This window comes from Ambystoma mexicanum, chromosome 7p, assembly GCF_040938575.1.
Source record: "Ambystoma mexicanum isolate Mex_15411 chromosome 7p, UKY_AmexF1_1, whole genome shotgun sequence".
Lineage (NCBI taxonomy): Eukaryota > Metazoa > Chordata > Amphibia > Caudata > Ambystomatidae > Ambystoma > Ambystoma mexicanum.
Genome location: NC_090939.1, coordinates 879,630,093 through 879,655,883, shown reverse-complemented (window position 1 = coordinate 879,655,883; position 25,791 = coordinate 879,630,093). Strand labels below are relative to the sequence as shown.

Sequence of the window (25,791 nt, the reverse complement as noted above, 5' to 3'; positions counted from 1 at the left end):
CTCCGACCTCAGAGTTCGCTCGGAATATGCGTTCACTTGAGTGATTATGTCCCTCAAGATTTTGTTCAACGCTGCATTATTCCTCGGGTCCCTTAAGAATGACCTGACATCTGTGTACCTATTAACAAGCTGTGGGCAGTCTTCAATCAGGCAGTAGAAAACAAGGCCAACTAGTCTGTGTGCGTTGTCAGCTGATAGGGGCATTTGCGCTATCCCCACTGTACTCTGGAAGCTGCAAAACTTGCTCAATAGTTGCTGTAAGTAGTCTCCTTACAATGGGGCCATTTTTAGGATCTTGCAAGAAAATACAAACATTAGAAGTTCTCCCCACGATAGCCAGATAAGAGCGCAAAATAAAGAGAAAAACTTCAAATATGATCCTTGAAACATCGTCATTGGGTAACACCATGGACAAATTCAAACAGGAACTCAGTACGAAATGAATCAGGGTATTGCACACTCTTCCAATCGTCGAAAATAAACTCAGAATTTGGCATATTTTTCTTCTTATCAAGGCTTAAGAATGCCTCAGTCCAAAGTTAACAAGCTCCTGTGGCTTAAGAACCAAGATTTTTTCCTTAAACCTGCAATGATTCCACAGAGTATTCGAAACAAGCCACAGTCCAATGAACTCTGTCTTTTCACTTGACAGCTTCTGCGTCCTTCTTCCTCGTCATCGATCTCACCTGCATGTGCTATGCTGTGGTTCTTCCCTGATGCTTGTGCTTGCTTCCCGTGGGGGCAGAGGGGTTTCTCCAGCATAAACTTTGACGTCACCTAAAAAAGTCCAAGCACGCCTGCCCTGCACTTTGACAGCAGATGGCGTGACATCTTCCACAGTGAAAGGACTGTTTTAGCAGTGTTCGTCCCACTTCTTCCTTGTACGATTGTGGATTAGGACCACATCTCCAGGGGGAAAAGATGGGGAACACAACGTTTTTGAGATTCACTTGTTGGAGCATCTCCCCCCTGTGTTCTGCACTGCCCCTCACCTTTTTCGACATAGCTGACCTGAAATTACAGAGATACTTGAAGTCATACAATTCAAATCGTCACGTAGTTCCATTCCTAATACTTCTGCAGTTGGCTGAGCAACACTTCTAACTCTGGATGAAGGTGTGAGAGGTGTCCTCGTTCGTCTCCCTGTCACAATTTCATGGGGGGTGAGATGGTGGTCAGAACCTGGTTGGTTCCTCAATGCATATAATGCCAGTGGTAGGCAATGCAACCATCTTTTCTTCAAGGTAAGCTTCAACTTGGCTATTCTTTCTTTAAGCAAACCGTTGAGCTATTTGCAAATCCCATTTCTTTGTGGATGATAAGCCGAAGAACACTTGTGCTTTATACCAAACAACAAACTTATCTGTTCAAATATCTGATTCACAAAACGGGGACCATTATCTGACCTCAATACTTCCCATATTCCCACATCTAGGAAAGACTTCCTGCACTTAGAATTTTGCTGCACAGGTAGAGTCTGGGTGTGTACACGGACCAGCCTCAAGCCATCTTGAAAAAGGACAAACTACTACAATCGTGTATCTATATCCATTACATGCTTGCAACATGTCGACATAGTCGATATGCAAATGCTGAAAATGGCCATTAGGTCTCGGAATAACTCCCCTAACTGTGCGCAGTGTATGCCCAGCCGTGAATTATTGACACACTATACAATTCACTACATAGAATGCATCATGCTCTAACAGATTTGGTACAAACCAATCCTAAGTGATAGTTGCAGCGAGATTCTCCCTAGATGTATGCGCTGGCCAGTCTAGCTGTTCCAGCGCCACCCTTAATAAGGCTACAGGCATCACCGGTTTACCAGTGCTGTCTTTTCGCCACAATGCTTCAGAGGGGTTTAAAGAACACCCTCTTCGTGTCCACAAATTCTTCTCATCTTGAGATGCTTCAACTTGGACCTCTATTAGCTGTGTCTTTGACAGGTTATTGTAACTTTCAGATACACTCATAACAACCATTTTTTCATTTACATTGGGCGTCTCGATATTCATCATTATTTTATCTGCAATTGCTACATGCTTGGCTTCATCGTCTGCTGCTTGATTTCCACGTGAGATCAAATCTGCCCTTTTAGTATGAGCTGCACATTTAACGACTGCGTTGCCTACTGGGAACTGTAGTGCCTTAATGAGCCTATCCAATAAAGTGGCATGCTGCACTGGAGTGCCGTCCGCTCGGAGGTAGCCCCTCCTTTTCCAACGTGCTAATCCTGCATGCACCGTCGACGTCACATAGGCGGAGTCCCTGTACACTGTTAAATCCTGGTCTGCGTGATTCTCGAGCATAAGTATCAATGCCAATAATTATGCAGCCTGTGCTGAGTAATGAAATGGCAATCGAGTACTTATAAGCACCTGAAATTCCCCATCATCCGTGTGCGTCACCAAAGCGGCACGTGTATATCTCTGTCTGTCATTTTGATCGATCCTTGAAGAACCGTCAATAAAAACAATCTCTCCCCCTGCTAAAGCGTTTTTATCCTAGGGATTTCATCATAGAACTCTTCATAATTTGCACAATCGTTTACAGGCTCTCCTTCTGTCATTGGCTCGGCTACAAACATGGCAGAATTCTCTATCTTACATCAGACTATTTTAATCGCTGGATTCAATATGACCACCTCATAGGCAGAAGACCTTTCAGATGTCAACGTGCCATTTGGTTTCTCTAGAATAGCAAACCGAGCATGCTCAACAAATAACGTCATAGAACATCCCATCACTATGCTTGCAGCTTTCTTTATGGCGAACGCGGCGGCTGCTAAAGATTGTTCGAACGGAAAATTACCCCTCATTACTGGGTCCAAAATCCCACTGTGATATGCAAGAGGCTTGTACCCCAATGTGGTTCTCTGCATGAGGACTGCTGTCATAACAGGCCATCTGTGTGTGAAAATAAAAAGAATTCCACGGCATAATTAGGAATCCCTAAAACTGGAGCTGTACGAATTGCTTTTTTCCGCTCGTCAAACCCTTCTTCCATTTCCTCAGTCCACACGATTTTCTCTTGCGTTGCCTGTGCTTTCTTTAAAGCCTGTAATAAAGGCCTTATATATGAGCTATAGTCAAAGACCCATGCTCTGAAGTAGTTTCATAATCCCAGAAACCTCTGCATGTGCTTTATTGTCTTTGGCTTTACTGTTTTTAATATAGCCTCAGCTCTTTCAGGAGTAACCTTTTTTCCTTCATGTGAAAACAATTGGCCTATATACATCACTTCTTGTTGACAATACTGTAACTTTTCTTTGTCAACATTATATCCTTTGTCAGCGAGTGTAATCATCAGCTGAACAGAATCCCGTCTGCACTCTTCCTCTGATGTGCTGCAAACTAAAATGTTGTCTACGTATTGCAACACAATGCTTTCTAAATCAATATTGCTTAAGTCCATCTGTAGAACTCTATTGAAAATCGATGGAGACTCACAATACCCTTGTGGTAAACAAGGGCCTTTCAGACTTGTTTGTCTGAACCTAAATGACATCAGATCCGGAGACTCTTTGTACAATGGGATTGAGAAAAATGCATTTTTCAAATCAATCAAAGTGAAATATTGTGCCTCAACAGCAGGGCCGTCATTTCAGCAAAATGCCAGAGCTAGCGGAAGTGTCATTTTATGACCCTAGACCCCTGATGACATCACAGGAAGTGATGTCATTTGATCCCACCCCGAAGTGATACCGTGGGAAGCGATGGGACACGACCTTTCACCCATTGACAAAACAGGAAGTGGCATCACATAGCATTGTACACTACGAAAAATATGATTACGATATCACTATAATGTGAAGTACATTTCATACAAGAATGGATCGCCATATGTATCGTTAAGATCAGTGTGTATAGGCCAAATTACTGTGAATGCAAGCAGATGTCCATGACCAAATGATAATGATGTGTTATTATATAGCACTTACGCTGAAGCGCTTTATATAGAAAAAATATACACCCAATATCACCCAACCTGTGTTGGTACTCATTTATCGACCTCAGAAGGATGAAAGGCTGAGTTGAGGCATTTCATTTAAGAACAGACTAAATGAGTGACTCACCCCCTGAAGTGTGCCTGAAATAAACCTTTAATGAGTCTAGCAATTATTGTATAGAATTCCAGAAAGACACATTATTTGGTATTCCTATTATTTCTTATTTAGGGTCAGTGCTGAAAGTGTTAGACTTGTGACACTCCTGCTCTTATTTTTCTTCTTTTTTTTTAAGGGGCCTGACCAAGAAAGCCAGCCACTACAGAGGTAAAGAGCCACATGGTGCTGGTCACAGCCCAGGAGCTTGCAATACAAAAAAAAAAGAAAAAAAACTTTTATTTTTTGTTTAATTTTTAGAGGTCGCAAGGGAGACCTCAGAGGTCGCAGTTATGACCTCTGGTGACCCCTAAATGACATCCCTGCTCAACAGGTATATTACATAAGTTTGTCGCCGGATTAGGAACTAGGGGGATCTCGACCTCTACAATCTGGTTTATCGGGCAGAGATCTTGAATTAAACACCACAACCTCCCCTTAGATTTTTTGATAGGGTACACTGTGTATTGCATGGTGACTCTGACGTCACTAAAATACCCTGATCCATCATGGCGGAAATTGTCTTAAAAATACCTTCATCTGCCTCTCAAGACATAGGATACTGTCGTGCTCGATGTAAAATTGCTCCTGGTTTCAATTTAATCTTCACCTCTCCAACCCCATTCAGCAGGCCTACGTCATAGGGGCCTGTGATCCATAATGAAACCGGCACTTTCGCCATATCCTCATCAAAATACTCGGGACGCTTTTGTGCTATAATTTTCAGAAAGAACTTCTCCTTTGATTGCTCTTACCCAATAAGTAATGCTCATTTCAAATACTACTTTGTCATCAGATGGATGATCTCTAAACAGATCATCAGGGACATCAGTCAATCTGTAACCCTCCCCGATGGCGATTACTGCGCACCATCGTCAACCTTCATCATCATTCCCATCAAGCAAAGCCATTTCTCCTGGCACTATGGCTGCTTGTAGCTCTAAGGGAAAGACTCGTCCCTCTTCTTCAAGCATAGGTATTCTTGGTCTAAACAAAAATTCATCAGGTATTCTCATGGTTCTACCTACTAGGCCTGTTATCCATGTCAACAGAATGCGTACTCCATAATGAAAAAACTCTGGTTCTAAAGGTATCGCTCTCATGGCTATTTGTCCTGCAAACACCATAATAAATTCACTCGTGTTTAAATAGTGCATTCCTGGTGTCGAACACACTATGCCTTCATCAGTAAATGAAATTTTCATATTCAATTTTTTCATTAAACCTCGACCCAATATATTGACAAGTGTCTGCCTCAAATATAGCTATGGCACTGACATGTCACACTCTCCTATAGAGACTTGTAATTCTTCAGTGAAAGGAACTCTGCTTGTAGCTCCTGTGAAACCTTGAGTATTCATGGCATTGTAAAACATTCAAAACCTCCCCTCTCGGAAACATGAGCGCGTTGCACCCGTGTCTACTAAAAATGAAAAACCTTTGCCTCCTATACTGACGTCTACCCTCGGTTCCTCATGAGGATTCAGCGTCACGGATAGTATTGAACACATCAAGTCTCCCAGTGAGCTGTCCTATTGCGGATGGAGTCTCATTCCGTTACCTGTAAAAGGATTCCCTCCATTGACAGTGACACCCCCTATTCTAGGAGTCATCAATTGTCCTGTGCTTGTGCTCTGCTGAATCTGCATAGATGACTGCTGTGACTGCCCTTGTGACGAATTAACTGCTGCCTGCTGTGTTTGCAAGCCTTGCTGCACTCTGTGCTTGCGTCTGTTGCATCGTTTCATTCTGAGCAAATCCGTCTCCACTCTGCTGTGAATACGCAGGCTGGTTTGACATCCCCCCTCTTGATTCTGCATGGACCCTTTACTTCTACACATGCAATCAAAATGCCCTGTCAGCCACATGTCCAACATATAGGCGGAGGTCTCCTAACTTGCTCATCCTGGATATTTTGGTTATCGTTCTGCATATTCTGAAACCCATCCTGGTTATTCTGGAAGCTTCCCTGATTATTTTTCCAATTCCCTTGGTTATTTTGCCAACCTCTTCCTCGAAATCCTCCTCTTCCCCGTGGAGTAAATCCATTATTCCCTTGATCGAACTGCCTTTGATTATTCATCAGCGGCATGTTCGCTGTCTGCTGTGAATTCGATCCATCAACAGTAGTCAGCATTGCCCCTTCAATGGCATACTTGGACAATTTTTTCTTCACTTGCTTTGCCTCTTCGCCTTTCCTAACATTGTCTTTCTTGCGATTCTTTTCCTGCAGGAGTCTGCAGTAATGCGCAATGGTCAGCTGAATCTCCGACCACGGTTTTGCTTCCATACCCACTAACTTCTTGAGCTGCTTCTGCATGGCGTCTGGCAGCCCTTGGCATAATATATGGTAGAATACCGGTATAGATTTTCCCCAAGCTTCGCGTGTCTCCCAGGCTCATGGCTCCTGAAAATGTTGAATGTAAACAAGCGGATCATCCCCTTCCTGCATCTTTTTTGTCTTTATAGCTTCCATATCGGACGTGTCCGGATACAGCGCACTAAGCGCTTTCCAGACAGCCGCTCTGCAGTTATTGAACGGTGCTCGGTCATGAGCAGTGTTGACTGCAGTAACACCAGCATATCCTGCCCTTGACCAAACGTCATCAGCTCTCTCTCCAAGTATGGCGATTAGGAGAACCTTAATGTCCCCTGTAGCCAATGTATTTCCTCCCGTCATCTTTTCTAATTCATGTATCCATTTTCCAGCGCCGGAAGTTAGACTCAGGAGTTTGCACCTTAAATTATCTTTGTCCATCTGGGGCCATGGTACATACTGAGGCATGGCCCCCCCTTTCTCTAATAAGGGAAACTGTGATGCTCCAAACTCGCTCTCATTTCTCATCATTTGTCTATCCACCACAGGGACGATATTCCTGCATCGCCGTCTACCTGGCAATGACCTCAATCTGCTCACATATGGTGGCGATTCCCCCCTCTCACCATGGAGTTGCCCTTTAGGTTGGTCTGACTGTGTCAATGGTTCTGACGCCCTAGGTATAGGTACGTTTAAATCTGACCATCTTACTTCCCTATCCACTGGAAGACATCCCTCAGGACCACATGCATCACCTCTCTCTTCCCCACGGAAGGTGTCTCTGTCTTCGTCTATCATTTCCCGTGCCCAACTTGTGTAACTTCTCTCCTCTTCATCTCTGTTCAGAGTCAAACCGATCTAAAGACAGCTCCTTGGGCCTCGTGCTACATGAAGTTCCCTCTGTTTAGTACAACTGTGTACTCTCGAGTCGATCATTTTTTCCCTTCCCCTTTAATTCTTTCTGGGCTCTCATTTCATTATATACTTTATCAATTGCTTCCCCAATACTCCTAGAGTCAAACTCGTCTTCTAGATTTGCTCTAGACCGGCCTAGTAATGACTTGTATTCTGGAAAAAATTCCTCTATGTCCTCCCATGCTACTTCTGGATCAGGATTCCTTACTTCCTTCTCCAGACTATCAAGATCGCGTGCTTTTTGCCTTCGTTTGCGTTCTATATCATCGTCAAATTCTCTTCTTTTCCTTGCTTCCTCTCTCACCCTGTCTTCCACTTTTTTCTTTGTATCCCTTCTCTCGTTTGCCCTTCGTATCTCCTCATCTCTTCGTCTTTGTATTGTCTTATGTCTTAGCTTTTGTTCTTCCTCTTCTATTTTTTTCTTTATAGCCTCTCCTGCTCTTCCATCGCTCTGTCTATTATCATATTTTCTTTGCTCCTCTGCTCTTTCTTGTTTTTTCAATTGCTCGTCTTGGTACAACTGCTGTCGTCTGTCTATCTTTCCTTTTCGCCCCTTCGTCTTTCAATCATTCCTCCCTTTCTTTGTCCTTTTTATCTTGCTCATCTCGATCTTCCCTTTGCCTTACGTCCTCGATGCCTTTACCATTGAGTTTAAGCAAAATCTGACCACCAATCCATTCGTTCTGTAGAAGTTCTAACTCGTCAGTTTTATCTCTCTCTCTCCCTTCATCTCTTTATTTCTCTTCCTATATCTAGAGATGTGCTTGCTTGATCACTTCTTTCCTTATCGCGTCCCTCCTTGTCCTTCGGGACCTTAGAGATTACATCTTTCTCAGTATTTTTCTCCGGACCCTCGTCACTGGTTTGCGCAGGCGACTCATACGCCGGGTTGCTATACCCTGCTGCTGCTTTGAGCTCCTTTAATGGGTATAACCCATCGTCTTTCTTATTCTCGCCTTCTATTTCAGACGGGGCGGGTGGAGCAGAGGGCTCTTCACCCCCCTCTTTGGATACATTGAGTATCCAATCTAAAGGAGGCGGCTCATCTCGTTCCTCCTGGTACATTTTCCAAAGGTCTAAGCTCGCTAGTCGATTGTCTAGCTTCTTCCCAGTATATGCTGCATGCAAATTTGTCGTCATGTGCTGCAAGACTGCCTTCGATAGTGACCCTCCTTGCAGCCACGGCATAAACATTTTGTCTGCGATTCCTTTAACCCATTCCACACTGTACTGTCTAAGCTTAGGTGCATGTTTCGGCAACTGCTTGCAGAGATGCACAAGTGGAGTAACATCCTCCATTCTTACTTCGTTACTTTTTGACTTCTAACACTTTGTTTGCTTCCATCATAGATTAAAAATATGTTTCAGAAAAATAACATAATATGAGCGTGCACCACTTGTCGCAGGCTCCAATCACTTCGATCACACTTTTTACTTTCATCTTGCTAAAAAACAACCATCAAGTTCAATTAAAAACGATCCATTTCTTTTTCAACTTCACGCTTCTTTGTCACCAATCTCATTCAATTATGACGTCATCATTAATACATGAATACATAAAATGAACCGATAAACAAACATACTCGACCGGTCACACACATTCTTCTCTACAGTCCTTCTCAGGGACCTGTTTTACCCCCTAAAATACTCCTACAGACTTCAAATCAATCTCTTTAGATTCACCTTTAATTGAATCCGTCTCCTACGTCATCCACTATGGGTCTCTAGATTAAGATTTCTTCTAACGTTCTTTAACCTCTTAAGTGCCAAGGACGAGGTATCTCGTCCTTGGGATTACCTCCACAGTGCCAAGGATGAGATAGCTCGTCCTTCGCACTTAAGGGCCTAATGAAGGAGAAAATGTTAGAAGGCTTTGAATGGTGAAATAGTGAAATCACAAAAAAAGGCCTTGGTACTGGGGGGGGGCCATGGCAATTAAAAGGTTAAAACGCAGACACGGGGCGTATCCTTTTTATCGTGGCCTCTCTCATGATGCTTCTTATTGCTTGGCCACACTCAAGTCAATATCTATTCAATATCTCTAACACTCATATTCTCAAGTTATGTTTACCCCGCCTCCTTCTGTTACTCTCTTTTCCCCTCATCACTTCTTTTCATTCATTGCCCATACATCATTTTGCCACTCTTCTTAGTTTTTACTCACCATTTGCATGTTTGTCTTCCGACTCTCTGGATCGTAAGCCTCTTTTACCTCCTCTTCAAACTTCTGTCCGATCAGCTTCATGTAGACGTGGGAGGGGATTCTGTATGAAACCAGGGGACCCGTCACACCCAGCTTGCAAGTTTTGGTAATTAAACTAACCACTATCTACGGGGAGCTTCACGTCCTGTCAGCTGCATGGCAAAGGTCGTACAATATTTCCAGAACTCCAAAGTTTACTTATGTCGATGGATTTTTAATAACCTTCATCTATCTGCTACCACGTCAACTGGATATCCTAGCCCTTTCAGATGAGTAGCAATACCCTGGAGATGGATGGGGATGCAGATTGTATTCATACATCAATAATCGAAATGACTCAGGTAGTTTGGCAAATGGATAACTGTTTTAATATCAATTGTCTAAAACAGGGAGTACAACGAACATCAACGAACTTGCTCGATCCTCTTACTCAGTGCATTTAATAAAAAAACTGATCTCTTATACGGAATATTCATCATTGATGATGTTCACCTATGTGTCACTAATGTCATCGTACGTGGCAAACTACAAAAACATATGGGCAGTAGTGATAGGCTCTCAGTGAATCATCTAAGTATATGTTCTATGCTAGTATGGGACAGTGAATGAAAGTAATTGGCTACTTAACATCAGGTGGGGCAACTAACCCCTTCCCTAAAAATGACCACTATGAAAGTCACTAAATGTACAATGTCCCATTGGTTAGACAAACTTTAGGACCCTTAATTACGCGGTCCTCTACAATTGGTTTGCTTCTAACCTCTGTCAGTACTTTTCCATCTACGTCTAGCAGCATCCAGGTTGGCTGTCCAGGTGCTGGTGAGCTTGCCTTAACCATACCTTCCCACCAATTAGCATCTCAATCCATCATCACCTCAGTGGTCTACTGTCAGTTAGTGTTTTGAAGCTAGGCCTTGAGAGTGTTCTTAGCTCTGAGAAATTCAGGGAGTGAAGGCACGGTCTGCCCTCATGCGTAGGTGTGACCATCTCGTTCGTCCATCTTCATCCTCCCATGTGACTGGAGACCATGGAATCAAGACTTTGTGCATTTAAAATACTATTTTCTAATAGACCTCTGATGTCTTTGTTGTTCTGTTCATGCCTTCTGAACAGGAGTTCTGTTCTTTCACACGATTTGTATCCAATGTCAGTTTGCTCCGGTTTGATAAGACCTTGGCTTCTTTGGCTCATCCAACTTTGCTTTCTGAGATTCATTCTGCTAATTTAAGCTGCTTTTTAACTGCGATACACTGAAAATTAGGCCTTCTTGTTAAGTCCAGCACTGCTATAATGCGTAGTGGAAACATCCTTCCTTTACTTGATTGATTAAATATATATATATAGGCGCTGGCCGCAATCGACTCACTCATGATTACTTTGTCTGCCTGCATTTCTTGCAACTGTTCAAATTGACTTGATATCTTCATCAGTTCTGTGGCAAAAGCTTCTTCACCTTGATCCCAAGATGTCACTTATCCTCAATACTTTCTTGATGCCTTATAGAATATCTTCATTCTCTTATATCTCTGCATCCTCTATGTACGTCAGCTCGACTCAGTGTGACGTAACCATTTGCTTCTACCGTTCATTTGCTCTGTATCTTCAGGAATCTCATTTAAACGACTATCATACTTCCTCGAATGCAGGTATAATTTCATCAATGGGAATCTTGCTTCTAGGATTCCCTTAGGTATTGGTATTCCCAATGGCACTGCACGGTTTTCATACTCTGGTTCCCAACATATAGGCAATGTAGACGAAGTGGTTGGGGGGGGGGGGGGTTTGGCTCCTCCTCTACAGACTTGTAATAAAACTTGACATATCCACACCTCAGCGTCGGGCAATTAACCTGAACCATACACACCTGACGGCCCTTTCCTTTCCCCACAGAGATAAAAGGTGGAGTAAAAGAGCACAGTACGAGCAAGGCGAGCACGGCAGACAGAATGAGGGCACAGCTACGCAGGCGCAGCAGTTCAAGAGAAGGAGAAAGGCGTCAGGAATCGAGAGGGTGGTGAAGAGAGCAGTGATCTTGCCCTTTTCATCCCAGGCCTGCGGAACCTTCGTGGAAGAGAGCCTAAGGCCGCGAACAATAGCACAAGTGTATTGCAGCATATGTCAACGGTACACATGGAAACTTATGCCGATCAGCAGAACCGAGGGTGGCTCCCGTGCCCATGGTATCAGCCTTGACTCCAGGAAAGCCAAAAGCCAAGCGGTTCATTACAGCCGGTGAGTCGAGGGGAGAATCGATAAGACCCGGGCTGTGTTGAGAGAGAGAATCGCAAAGTGGCAAGTTTGAACCAAGTTTAATGAACTATGTAAAGAACTGTAAAATGACTAAAGGGGAGACAAGCTGCAGAGGGAAAACCGGCACCACGTGGGTGTTAATTCAAGAGACTCTGGTTTATCCCCATCAGAGCGAAACTACGGGTACCAGAAGGCCGTAGGAGAATCGCCAAAAGTGGTCATACAGGAGGTCTAGTAAAATCCCTCTACAATCGAAAGACTTTGATCTGCAAACTATGTGAAAGTAAGGGAAGTGAATCCTGCGTTGAGAGAAAGCAATGGAAGTGAATCCTGCATTGGGAAAAAGCAAGGGGCGTGAATCCCGTAATACTTGAAAGTAAAGTGAATGTGAAGTCAAGAGGGGTCTGAGCCTGACTGAGGGAGATCCAGGGGTGAAGTGCTGGCAGTAAAGAGGGGTCTGAGTCGAACCAAGGGAGATCCAGTGATGAAGCTATCACCCAGAAGTTCATTGAGAAAAGAACTGTCATATAATTTGTGGAATTAGATAATTGAGAAGGGTCAGCACCCAGAAGAGGGGGAGCCAGGGGAGAACCCATCACCCAGCGAACATTGGAAACAACCTTTTATTTGTTAAAGGAACTTTTGTTTTGTTATTTGAACACGTCAGGTCCTCGAAGGCAAGAGACTTTCAAATGAAACGAGACTTGGCCATCGACGGCCCTGATAGCTGAAAGCTCGAGAGGTAAAAAGCTGAACTGTCATCTCATGCTAGAAAAGCTTCTGAGAGCTGCCATTAGAACTGTCGTCTCGTGCTGGAGAAGCCAGAGACTGTACTATGCTCCAAGATCCCACCTTACCCCGTGCTCAAAATGGGGGGGAAGGGAGACCCAGGCTACCACATCCTGACATATTGAGAACACTTATTTCTTTTCTTGAGAACTATCCCATACCCTTTTTTGTATTAGTTGTAAGGTTTGGCAATTGGTTTCTTAGTACAGGGCCAATTATTTGACACAACGCCGGTAGGACTGCCTTATTTTTCATTTGATGGTAGACGCTTGCTCCCATCTTAGATTTAGGTTTTGATTAGGCGTTTTTCCAACCTGAATTCATTGTTCAATAAACACCCTTGAACTGTGATCACTTGTGTCTGTCTTACTTGTTGCCACCATGAGTTCCTCACACCGCACAACTAAAGATATACAATGTGTAGGGATGTCAGCAACAAAAGAAACAGTGTTCCAAATAAAGTTGTGAGCTTCTTTCAGCTCTTGGCTTACTTTTCAGCTACGCCCTCCCCAAGTTCAAAACAGTTCCTTTAAAAGCCTTGGGGTTCCCTTCCCCAAGAGGCCAACACAGTTCAAATTACTGATAACACTTTGCAGCTTGTTCAGCATTCAAAAACCCTCAATATGGTCTCCAAAACCAACTGTCATAGTTTTCAGTTCGTTCAGCATTTTCATGTGCCTGCTTCCAACCCCTTGAGTGCCCTGGTATAAGTGTTCCCTTCTTTACACTCACTGGTATGCGGCCGCTCCTCCGGGCATCTTGTTTCTCCTTTCCGGATTCCTTTCGCTCCACTTGTGCTTCTCGGGAGCTCCAGCGAACATCGCTTGCCGTCCTTTGGCCTTCCTGCAGCGATTGGGAAACTTCAGTCACCTCAGCTCCGGCTGTGGATACACAGCAAGGGGGAATACCGGTGTCTCGATTCTCTCACATCACGCTCGGGCCCTGGCGTCTCTTTCACCCTTCTGCTGCACACAACGTCCATCCCGCGGGCCCCTTTCCAGCCTGCTCCACGTCTGCCAGCTGCATCCATCCTTCTTTCCAGGCGGGTTTCTTTCTTTCCTTTGCTGGCGGTCTCCCCTTTTATGCACCTGCAGCATGTTAATTGACTGCAGGTGCAAGTCCTTTACTTCAGTTGCCTGATGATAGTTAAGCCTATTAGCTGGACATGCCTGGCTATTGCAATGGTACTTCTCCACAGTCCTCTTACTCGTCTCAGTACCAAAGTGGTGTGAATGAATGGAAGTGTGCATAACTCCCAGTTGCCTCCTCCTCGTCCCAGTCTTAAAGGCAAATGGCTGTGGGACATTTTGTGTGTAAGAAAGAGGTAAATACTGACACTAACCTACGAAGGCAGAGGGAGGGGACGGTTCATTCTGACAAGGGAAAGGGGGATACCATGTTTCACCCAAAGACATCCTCTCCCCACTCCCCAAGGTTCCTCCACCCAGGTGATCCTCCCTCACATATCCACCCCCAGGGTTGGGATCCAAGAGCGATGGCCACCTGAGAGGAGGATCTAGGAGGAGTAGAAGTGAGGATGCCCTCAGGTTCCTCACACCACCCCTACATGTACTGAACCCACTTAAGGGAGGATTCTCCCACATTATTCAAGCATTTCTGCAGGCTCTCGTTGCATACCTCGACTCCCTCCCAGGGGCTTACAATTGGAGTACAAGAGAAGGGTGAGAAGAAAGAAGGGGAACCTCATGATTGGACACCTCCTTGATGAGTATGAGAGCTTCATTGCATAGATTCCTATACCTAGGGGGGCAGACACCAGAAAGCGCAGCGATTTACGCCCAAAAGGCATAGATGGCAGAGGATGGGGTATCAATCATGAGACATTGCAGCCCTACTTGAGGAAATCAGAGGATTCGGGTCAGACATCGGGCATAGACTGGACAAACTGGATAAAGGTGTACACATCATTTACGATTTGCTACAGGGATTAGAGGCCAATGAATCGTCTGTGGACATCCTGTGAACACAAATAGACGTAAGGCTCACAGAAGTAGAAATACTTGAAGATGAATTGGGGCTTAAGATGGATGACTTCGAAAATAGAGAAAGGAGGAACAACCTCAGGTTCTTCGGGTAGGAGTTCTTCGGGTAGGGGTAAGACGGCGAAACAGACAGAGACATAGTGAGTGCAGTATAAGATGTGGTAAAGCTCCTCTATGGCGATGTTGACATAGATGAACCAACCATCGATAGGGCCCACAGGGTTGGCAGAGGAGCCAGAGGGCCACGTTCGGTACTGACCCAATTCCACTACTACGCTTAAAAGGCAAAGATCTTTGAAAAACCTAGAATAGAAAGCCCAATAACCTATAATAATGCCACAATCACGATCTTTGAAGACCTATCCACGTTTACGCTGGCTAGACATTGAATGTGTGTTCCCCTCATGCAATGACTGAAGGCGAAAGGGGTGAGGTACCGCTGAGGGTTTCCTTTCTCGAATGCCTTTTTTTCGACACCAAAAGGACCGAAAAAAAGGGTCGAATTATTTTCATTTTATTTTTGGGGGTGGGAGGGTTCCTCCCAACCCCCTTTTTCTTTTTATAAAAAACTTTTTATGCATACTAAACTTAAAAAATATATAAATAAATAAATAAAAAAAGCATTCAACCGTTTTTTTTCAGTCCTTTTAGATTCGAAAAAAAGGATCGAATGCCCTTTTTTTCGATCCTTTGGCTGGACACCGGCTGACACGCTTGCTGATATGTCGATAGATTCCTCTACCTTAAAAAGATTGCTAGTGATCAGTGAATTTGCCTGCTCTAAGTTTGACTTGCTATTTCTCTAGGAGACCCACTCGTTGAGTGGCAGGGAACTGTGGCTGAAAGCTAAGACTATTGGGGCTCTCTATGTGGTGTTGGCTTCTACAAAATAAAAGAGGGTGGCAATATGAATCTCAAATCGTTTGGATTTCATAGTTGATAGGGAGCTCATGGACCCTTAGGGACTTTTTTTATTCCTCATTGGGCAAATACAAGATACCACAATGACCCTTGGCTCGGTAAATGGTCCAAATGAAGGATAAGCTTCATTCTGGGAAGTGGTTAAGGTGAAACTTCAGCTCTTTGTCGAAGGTCCTCTTGTAGTGGGTGGGAATTTCAACATAGTTTTCGACTCAACCAGGGATAGGAAGAGGATGGGAGAAGGGGGGGTCAACCCAACATAAAGATGGGGAATCCCGCAGATTTAACCAGATTAACCGGGAATTGAGGATCATAGATTCTGTAACTCTCCCTTACACCGTAGACTCCCTGTTGACATATTGCTCCCAAGCCCATTACTCCTTTTCAAGTATAGCCCTTATCCTGGCGGATGATGCACTGAACGGCTATATTATGGATACTCGTATTGTTTCTGTCCCTTGGTCAGATCACAACTTGGTCCAGGTGGTAATGGGTAATGGGTAAGGGGTGGCGTTCCCCAAAAAGGGGGAGGTGGAATATAATGACTCACTACTAAAGGACAAAGAGGTTGCCCAAGCCCTATTGGTGGACATCAATGAATACTTAAGCCTCAATGATGACAGGGAGGTGGGATCCCAAATGGTCTGGGAGGCCTTCAAAGCAACAATTAGAGGGATCCTAATTTGTATTGGAACACACAAGAAAAGCGAGAGGCTCTGGCAGGAGGAGGTTCTCAGGGCAAAGATATCAATGATACAGTTAGGTGGTGACCTGAATAAACATGACCCCAGCAAGGGCGAAATAACTTAAGGCATATAAGGCACTACTTAAAGCCTTATTGATACACGAGATGGAGAGAAACCTGGTGTTCCTAAAGCAAACATATTACAAAAAGGGGGATAAGGCGGGCAAGATCCTGGACTGGAGACTGAAAGAGAATCGTAGATCCAAAATGGTAGCAGCAATCCGTTCCCCCGGAGGGCCGATTCACTATGATATGGACAGCATCAGTGAAAAATGTAGGAGGTTCTATGCACAACTGTTAACATCGGAATACAAGGAGGAAGGGTCACATATTAGCCAATTTCTTGAGCCATTGCCAATGCCGGGAATAGCTAGGGATATGACTGACACGTTAGACTCTCCTATCTCTATTGAGATGATTCAGACAATTAAAAACATGAAGGGGGGCACAACACCAGAGGACGATGATTTCTCAGTCAGGTTTTACAAGATGAATTGCTCAGTACTAGCGCCATATCTGGTAAAGGTGTTTTATGAGGTCATAGTGGGGGACACATCTCCCAGACACCATGATGGGGGGCATTATATTCATCATCCATAAAGAGGGGAAGGACCCAACTTCTTGCTCTTCTTACCAACCCATATCCCTACTTAACACTGACATCAACATCTTAGCTAAAATTCTGGGAAACAGGCTAGAAGATATACTCCCATCTCTGGTCCATGGGGTTCAGGTGGGGTTTATTAGTGGAAGAAAGAGGTCAGATAACATCAGAAAAACTATCAACCTCATGTATTACTCGCAGACCTCTAATCTCAATGCCTGTCTGATTGCTATCGATTCAGAAAAGGCTTTCGACAGAGTTGAATGGCAATATATGAATATGATTGTAGAAAAGATGGGACTGGGGGCTGATTTTCATAAATAAGTAGCTGCTCTGTACAGAGCTCAATTTGCACGACTTCACGTAAACGGATACCTCTATGCACCATTTGCCCTAACCAGAGGAACCAGACAGGTTGTCCATTGTCACGCACTGACTATGGAACCCTTGGCAATATGCACATGAGAGCATCAGAGGATTAAGGAAATCAACTGGAGAGAAGTGGAGTTAGAATTGTCCCTGTTCGCAGATGACATATTGGGCTATTTTTAGGATGTACATACTTCCCTCCCAGAATTGCTATAATTGATTAACATATTCAGAACTTTTACTGGCCTAATGAACAACGTGTATAAATCAAGCATCTTGCCGGTGCTGACGAACGTTTGCAGTTTGGATATTAGGATTAGAGTTCTCGGAAAGCGGGTAGAGAATGTCGCAATTGGATACCTGGGCATACTCATACCAAGAGATCTATTTAAAATCTCTAAATTAAACTATGATCCACTACTCAAGACCATAAAGGGAGATGTGTGGAGATGGTGCCCGACAATACTGTAGTGGTATGGGCTAATGACAACAGTTAAAATGAACATATTACCCGTCTACTTATAGTGGAGATGGTGCCCGACAATACTGTAGTGGTATGGGCGAATGACAACAATTAAAATGAACATATTACCCGTCTACGTATACCTATTCTCAGTGCATTACATAGGATCAACAGTAGAAAATAAATAAATAAAAACAATAGACAAAAGTGCGGCCAGCTAGTGGCAAGTGCAGGGGTAAGTGCAGACTTCAAGTGTCAAGATCTGGAGGGGACTGTAGGAATACAGAAAACAGCCCCCAGGGGTTGCCCGGGAGGCAGTGCAGGTGTGCTGCTGGCGTCGAAGGGGGCCCGAGATCAGAGGGTAGCAGGTGACCAGAGCAGTTTCAGTCAGCAGGGGAGAGGATGAGAGAAAGCAAAAGCAAAGTGGAAGGTCTTGAGGAGCTTCCAGAACTGGAGATGGTTCTCCTCAAGTTTCAGGGATTAAGGGAGGCTGTTCCAGAGGGAGGCCCCAGGCAAAGAAAGAGATCTACCACCAACTCGTTGCTTGGAGAAGCGACTGACCCTGAAGGAGTTGGAAGCGGATGAGCGAAGAGCTTGAGAAGGAAGATATTTAGAAAGAGACAATTGGAGGTGTTGAGGCCGCAAGCCCCAGAAAGCCTTGTGGACAATGCAGAGGGTTTTGAACTTAATCCTCGCAGCCACTGGGAGCCGGTGCAGAGATTTCAGTCCTGGAGAGATACAATCGCTGGGCTTGAGGCCAAGGACAAGTCTCGCAGTCCTGTTCTGGATGAGTTGCAGAGGGTGGAGAGTAGAAGCAGGCAGATTTAGAAAGAGGCTGTTGCAGTAGTCCAGCTTAGAGAGAGCCAGAGCTCTGGAGACCGTGAGCTTCTGGGGGAAGGAGAGGAAGGGAAGAATACCTCTGAGGAGGTGCAGCTGGTGGTGTAACTTCTTAGAGACGTCAGAGATGTGAGGAGAGAAGGAGAGAGTGGAGTCAAAGATGACCCAGTGGTTTTTAGCCTCAAAGGTGGGAGAAGGAAGAGGGCCAAGAGAGCGACAGGAAAGGAGGGAGCAGAACGGAATGCACTTGCAACTTGAATCTGTCTGGTACACTCTCCTGCCAGGGTTTTTCTCATATGAATACTCTTGCAAATTGAATCTGCCTGATATACTCTCTTGCCAGGACTTGTCTCATAGATACACTGCTCAGACTTACAAATTTGATAGTCTTATATTTTTCTTATATTTATTCTGTTCTGTCTCTTTAAGATATATTGAGTCCTGTTCTTTCTCATATACTTCATTTACTTTTGTTGGCCTTTGTTATGGTTGCCGAATTGCCCCGGCGTCCCCGCTTCCCTTGAGTGTGGACTCACAGGCTCTCTGTGGCGTGCTTTGAGTCTCCCACGGCAAGCCTACAGAGGCTCTTCAGCATCCCGTTTCCTTTCTCCAGGTTAGCCACCTCTGCTTCATGGCGTCTGTGCCCCTCGCGGATCCCGCTCGCCTGCTCTGGGTTTCTCTGGGCTCAAGCAGCGTGGAGAATGCCATTCGGTACCTGTGTAAACCAGGAAGCCTTTCTTCTTCTTCTGGCACCCTTGGAGCGTACCTTCCCCTGCAGTCTGCTCTTCTCTGTCTCTTCTCTGAGCCGGTTGGCTCCACAGACCTTGCGCCAACCCAGTGGTCCCTCAGTTGGTACCGAGAGGGAAGGACTTCTCCAGCCAGTGTCTTCCTCTCATCAGCTGGTTCGTTGTTTTAAATGTCCTGGCACCAATTATGCGCTCATAAACATTAGAGCGCAGCTTGCGCTTCTGGGCTCCGGTAATCTTTATTACTCCGGCCCTCTTCCTCGTGTCAGTATTTGTTACTGGAAAAAGGGAACGGACATGAAATGTTTTATTGCTCATGACTTCCCCTTTGCCTCTCCCTGGCACTTCCCCCTCTCCCGTCCCTCTGCATTTGCACGATCTGAATGACGCAAGGCCTAGTAATATTGTTTGTCTTGTCCTCCTTCTGTCTTCCCCCTTGTCTTGTCACGCCTAGAAACACTTGTGTACAGGCACGTTATACGTTATAAATGACATATCATATCATGACTGCATGTTTTAAGTCAGCGTTACTATAAGTCATTCAAAAATGGGAGGATAAAGGGGGCGGATATTAGACTCTAATAGAACAGTGGGATATCGTACATGATCTAGTGTGCCTACCCTACTCCCCTGAGGGTTGTCTCCCCTCATGTGATCCTCCAACAAATAGCTGCAGGGTGTGGATCAGGAATCGTCTGCCTCAACGTGGCCACATGCGGGAAGGTCCCCCCATGCAAGCAGTGATGACATCACCAGATTCATTACAGTGGATTGCGGGTGTGCATACATTTATCCTGCCCATGTTGTTGGTGGTGGTGTGTACCATATGGGTGCGTACTATCCATGACTACCTACTACACAGGACAGGTGCATGCCAAATCTCAAAAATGTAGCAGACAATTTCGAGACATGCCTCCCCAAAACATTCTTTTTTGGGACTATGGAAAAACCAATTAAAAACAACTATTTTTCAATTTATTTTTACATGAGTGCTCATACAACTTCACCATCTATCGTATGTGGCCAGACCAGTTTTTTGTCAAATTTGGGGATTTTTCATGGACAAGGTTTGCATACCCACAATCTATTATTCAGTGGCCCTGAACTGGCAGTGAACCTACAGGGATGTCTACTGTGTGGAGCTGTTTAATGTGTGGCTTTCTTGAAATGGCCTATTCTACTTTCACATTTCAAGCAGAAGGTGTTTTTCACACTTTAAAAAAATCATCTTAACATTGATGTGTTTTCTAAATATACCCCAATGTCCCAACCACAAGGATGTCATACTATGCTACCCTAATGATTCTTATTGAGGTGAAATGTTATCTGGTTTTCTGTATCCTTAAGAGCTGTCTGCCTTGGGTTGATACAGCTAGTAATAAAATTGCAATGCCCTATAAGACAAAGGCAGTTTTCTACAGCAGAAATCATACTTTTGAGCTAATTTGCATGCCCACAATGCATTGCTCAGTGTGTCTGAACTGGAGGTGAGTGTTTAGGGATGGCTACTGGATGCTGCTGTGGCATGTGTAGCTTGGCTGAAATGGCCTATTCTACTCTCGCATTTCAGGTAGAAGGATATGTTGCATGCTTTTTAAACCCACCATAAAATGGATAGATAATGATAAGTTATAGAGGAAAACATTTCCCGTTTCTTGCGTAAATTGCCATTTAACCATAAGTATACTGGAGCTAATACTTGTTTTGTATTTGTGTCAAATATTTGTACTGTTTTTCATGACATGAGAGTAAAAGAACGAGAGCTCAATGGAGTATGGGAATTAATGTATTGCAATTTTGCTGCATACTATGGAATTCTGTCATAGTATTGGGTATCACACACATGATTGATGTATACTATTATTTTATATGAGTTTGGAAAATAAAACCTCTATTTTTGTAGTTGATTTTATGTTCGGGTGTTTAACGCGTGCAGGAATTAGGTAGATCTTGTCTGAGCTCTAAGTGCAAGGACAATTGGGGCCTATGTTACTAAAGATGTTTACTAAAGATGTAATCATAACTATACTGCTACTGTTGCAGTAGCATACTATTTTGCAATAGCGGCACTATAGTGAAGGTTGTATGACATATGATGATGGCTATATACCATTGAAGAAAACGGCTGTAGTTGCCATTGTACCAATACTTTGTGTTTGTGCAATGTCCTCTAACTTGACTAATGTTGTTAATCTATTCCTTGTCTTGAATTTTCTTTCCAAACAGGTAGTCATTCGTAGACTTCCTCCCAGCATTACTAAAGAGCAACTGGAAGAGCAGTTACACCCTTTACCTGCTCATGATTACTTTGAGTTTTGCGCCGCTGATCCCAGGTGAGGAGACTCATCACATCTGCTCAGAGAAAATTACAGATATTGCCTTGCATTTGCTAACCGAACAAGATACGGTTAGTCAACTGCGTGAGAATGTCAGACTATTTTACTTCTGTGCCTAAGAATTGAAATCACAATGAATCAGAGGGAGGCTCCTCTCAGTGATTGGCTAGCTGACTGCTGGGCCATGGGATGAGCCCTTGTTGCTCCTCCAACCCCTCCAAAGGTGATACTTCTTGTACCTGACTGGCTGCAGACTGGGGAATGCCCCTTGCTGGCTCAATACATGTGGTGGGGGTGCTCTGTACTACTGGGATTCCTGAATAGTTGCAGGGCTCTTGATTGATGTAGCATTGGAGTGTTCATGGTGCCCTGCTGCAGCATTAACCCTGAGACTTGCATATGCAGACAGAACTACATTTTCCCTTGGGGGCTGTTAAGACGGTACCTGTTATGGGGCTCTGTATGTTTGTACCTCTCTTAAACAATGTATACTGTGTGTGATAGAGCCAGTTTGATGAGCCCAAATCTCCCCACTGTATTAAGAAAGGTGTCATAGATGCTGTAGAACAAATGTGGATCTTGTGTTTGTACCCATGCTGTGTCTGAGCCACTGCTATGTTTTGTAGGTTTCATTTAGAATGAATTGGACATTTTTTATAACCTTGTATCAGGGGTCCTCTGATCCCACCGTATAAAATAGTAATCCAAAAAGGAACACACACCGGGCAAGAATGAACACTGTTTATTACAGATGGGCAAGCACAAATCAATCAGAACAGTGGACTGGAACTGAAGGTTGAGAGCTGACATCTTGGCATACAGCGGACATTAGTTCTATACTTGGAATACAAAGGTCACAGCATTAGAAACAGTTGCAGCTCAAATGTTCATACTTTCCAATGTTCCCATGAAGCTCATTGGCTATACTGCGTCATATCCTTACTGCAAAGTGTATTTTAGTAAAACGTGATTGGAGCAATCAGGTCAACAGTACCCCAAAACATGGCCTCACCATGTGGCGCCACATCGTTTCTCACACCTCCCAGAAACTATTTGGAATTAGTAAATTAACATTTGTGCTGACCACTGGGACTTTATTATTCTGCCATTGGTCAGCACCATTGCGGAAAAGGAACACGAGACACCCTGCTTCTGGTGGGAAGGGAGACATTCACACAGCACCTGCTGAATAACGGCCTTCGCAGACCTTATGCTGGATACTCTGAAGGCTGGCCACCTCCCAGTAACATAGAAACGCACTGTCTGATTGGTCCTCCCGGGCATGCCATTCTGTGCAGCTTCCCCGTTTCTATATCCACCTGCCAAAAGGCCCTTGTGGCTAGGTGAACGGTTCTCTGGCTCTGCGCCACTTCTCCTCTACCACTGAGTGCCCGTGGGATTGGCTTGCCGCCCCATCATTATATCACGAGTGCTGTCTCAGCTACTTTGATCTGCCCATGACACGCAGCCTGAGCTTCGTCTCCCCTCTCCCGAATCTGGATGTGTTCATTATGTGTTCAAGGCAGGTTTCCCGGGCGAGGCCCAACCTGGGGGTCTCTTTGCTGAGTGTGTTTACGCAGGATTTTCCCTATCTCATGGTAATCTACATTGGCTCCCTGGCCCGATGGCATACACAGTGCACCCCTGCCCCCGTATTTCCCTGCAAGGCCTTCATTCAAGGCTTAACTACAGTTCGTTTGTGTGCCGTTTCGTCACCCTAGAAGGTGCCCTATCCCTTCTTGCTTACTCCCGCAGGTGGTAGGTACGCCCCACCCCTATCTGGTGCTGGAGTAGCACCTTTTATCCATTCCCGACTTCAATCGATCATTCGATCGACATCTCTTTCGCAGTCATTTCGATGCCCCTCTACTTGTGCACCCATACACTTGTGACCCTGTTCATGCCCCCTCCTCTTAGTACCGTTCAAGGTATTCTCCAAACACTAATATCTTCTTTACCTTCTGGTGAGCATTCGGCCCAAAGTCCGTCCTAGTTCTCTAAATTAGGTGGTGGTGCTCTTCATCATTCTCACTCTCATTCACACTTGGTGGCTCCTCATCTAACTCTTTATCATGCTGAATGTTATTTTCTGTCATTATGTATCCTGCTTTTCTTCTGTGACATTGGCACTGCCCGATAACCCACCGACCGACAAGGATAGCAACAATCATCACGACGAGCATAGGGGCAGTTATTTTGAACATCCCTCCCAGCCATTCTAGAACCCTGGCAAATAAAGAATCGAGCCAGGTGTTTGACGTGGTATTGTGCGTCTCTTGTATCATCCTTTCATGTATCGTTCGTGTCTCCTGCAGAGCTTCCGTGAGTGTCCTATTGGCAGTATCATTTGCCGATATTGCTGTGCAGCATGTACTTCCGATCTTGCGGCACACGCAGCCCTCCATTGCAGTCATATGGTCCAACAAGTACTGATTCTGCAAGGCCATCAGACGTAGGGCCCAAAACTCTTCTTGCACTGCATTCAGTCTTTTTTCATTAGCATTAGCCAATTGGAACAGCTCGTAACATGTAATTTGAAGCTACTTTGTATTAGAGGCTATTTGCACCCTGGGAAGCAGGAGCGAGCTAAAGAACACTGACACCTTGTTAAAGAGTCTCAAATGTGGTGGAATTGCATTCAGGCTCTGTGTGGATTCTGCTGAGACGTAATTACTTGCTCTCTTCTTCCTCCTTGTTATCTACAGCTGTTCGCTTTGTATTTCAATTGACGCTTTTGTTTTATGCTTCAATGTCTGTGTGGATAGTTCGTTGAATGGCATTAACTCTGAACGAGGCACCACCAATGTAGGGCTTTGGAGGGTCACGAGTGCACATACTCCTCCCCAACCTGGTGGTAGCTAGATGTACGCTCCTGTGTCACAGGCCCACCATACGTCCATCACTGCCGCTGTCCCTTTTTGCAAAACCGCAATGCTCATCTTCGTCCTGCAGCCGGTGTTCATCCCCAATGCCACCGTTCTGTTTGCTCTGAAACACAAAGAGTATTGTGTGAGCGGTTTTATGTAAATGGGCGATGTTTTTCATCTAAAGAAATTTAAAAAGAAAGAGGATCCAAAATTGGGAACCCTCCCATCCCTTGCACACTGTCTACAATCCACCTAAAAGGTGGTTGTCATAGGGAAAGGTTCACATAGGTGTACATAGGTATATACATGAATTCAATAGTTACTGTTAAGAATGTAAAATCACAAAAATATATATTCTGAGAACACAGACTGTGTAAAATACACGAGAATTTTAATCACATTATAAATGTGACAACAAGCAAACACATATTTCTCTAGTTCAATACACAATGGCTTTACGCGTTTCAAGGGTGATCCCTCTTCATCAGAAGCCTAGATTGAACTGTTGATGGTTGATGGTAGATATCGTTGAAAAGAGAAAAGAACAGAAGATTTTTTGTTATCATGAGTAACCTAGAATTCATGCTCTGATACAGAAGATTAATTATCAGAATATTGAATCGGGGTTATTATATATGAAAACAAAAGCCTCAACCGTTTACAGGTTATAAACATTGCAGTAAAGAGTGTATATGTTGAGGGAGGTCATTTATAATCATTAAGACACATTCGCAAATGGCAAATCTAAAGACAATGCAAATGCCAAAGCCCTCATTGCTCACTTGGGTTTGTAAATCAAGTAAAAAAACAAACAAATTATGGTTCAGTAAGAAAAGTAAGTGAAGAAATCTCCACTAAAAGTTTAGCTCATCGGGATCCACTGGTGTATTGATAATTATAGAGATCTCGACCTAGAAAGTTTAGAAACTACATGCAGTATGTGTATCCATCAGGGGTTATAACTGCTGTACATATGGAAAGACCTAAAAAAACATGATGTGCACAAGAAGTACACTGGGCTGTGAAATCACTAGTAACCAAAGCTGATGGTTACTCACCTAAGTATGCAGAAAAACCTGTGTAATTGTAAAGAACAAGCTCCAGGAAGTCTCAAGGTTAAGCGTCATTCCATAGACAGCGGCCTGGTACAGATCAGTACCTAGCAAGAAAGAGATTAGATGAAAGGTTTTTAATCTAGGTGAAACTAAATGGTAGTGAATAAATAGCATGCCACATTTGTATATAGTTCAAGCCTAACTCTAATTCCACAAGTAGATGTGCAAATCTATCAACTCCTTCTCATGACATGCGCAAATTAAAC

At 44.2% G+C, this 25,791-nt stretch overlaps 1 protein-coding gene across 2 annotated transcripts in view; it reads left to right on the top strand.

Annotated features, from left to right (window-relative positions):
- UPF3A (UPF3A regulator of nonsense mediated mRNA decay) overlaps positions 1 to 25,791 on the top strand; it is an 819,005-nt gene that overhangs the window by 61,943 nt on the left and 731,271 nt on the right. For both annotated transcript variants that reach the window (XM_069637115.1, XM_069637114.1), the window contains exon 2: positions 21,494 to 21,600. In XM_069637115.1, the coding sequence (XP_069493216.1) occupies positions 21,494 to 21,600 (107 nt within the window). The remainder of the gene's footprint in view (positions 1 to 21,493; positions 21,601 to 25,791) is intronic.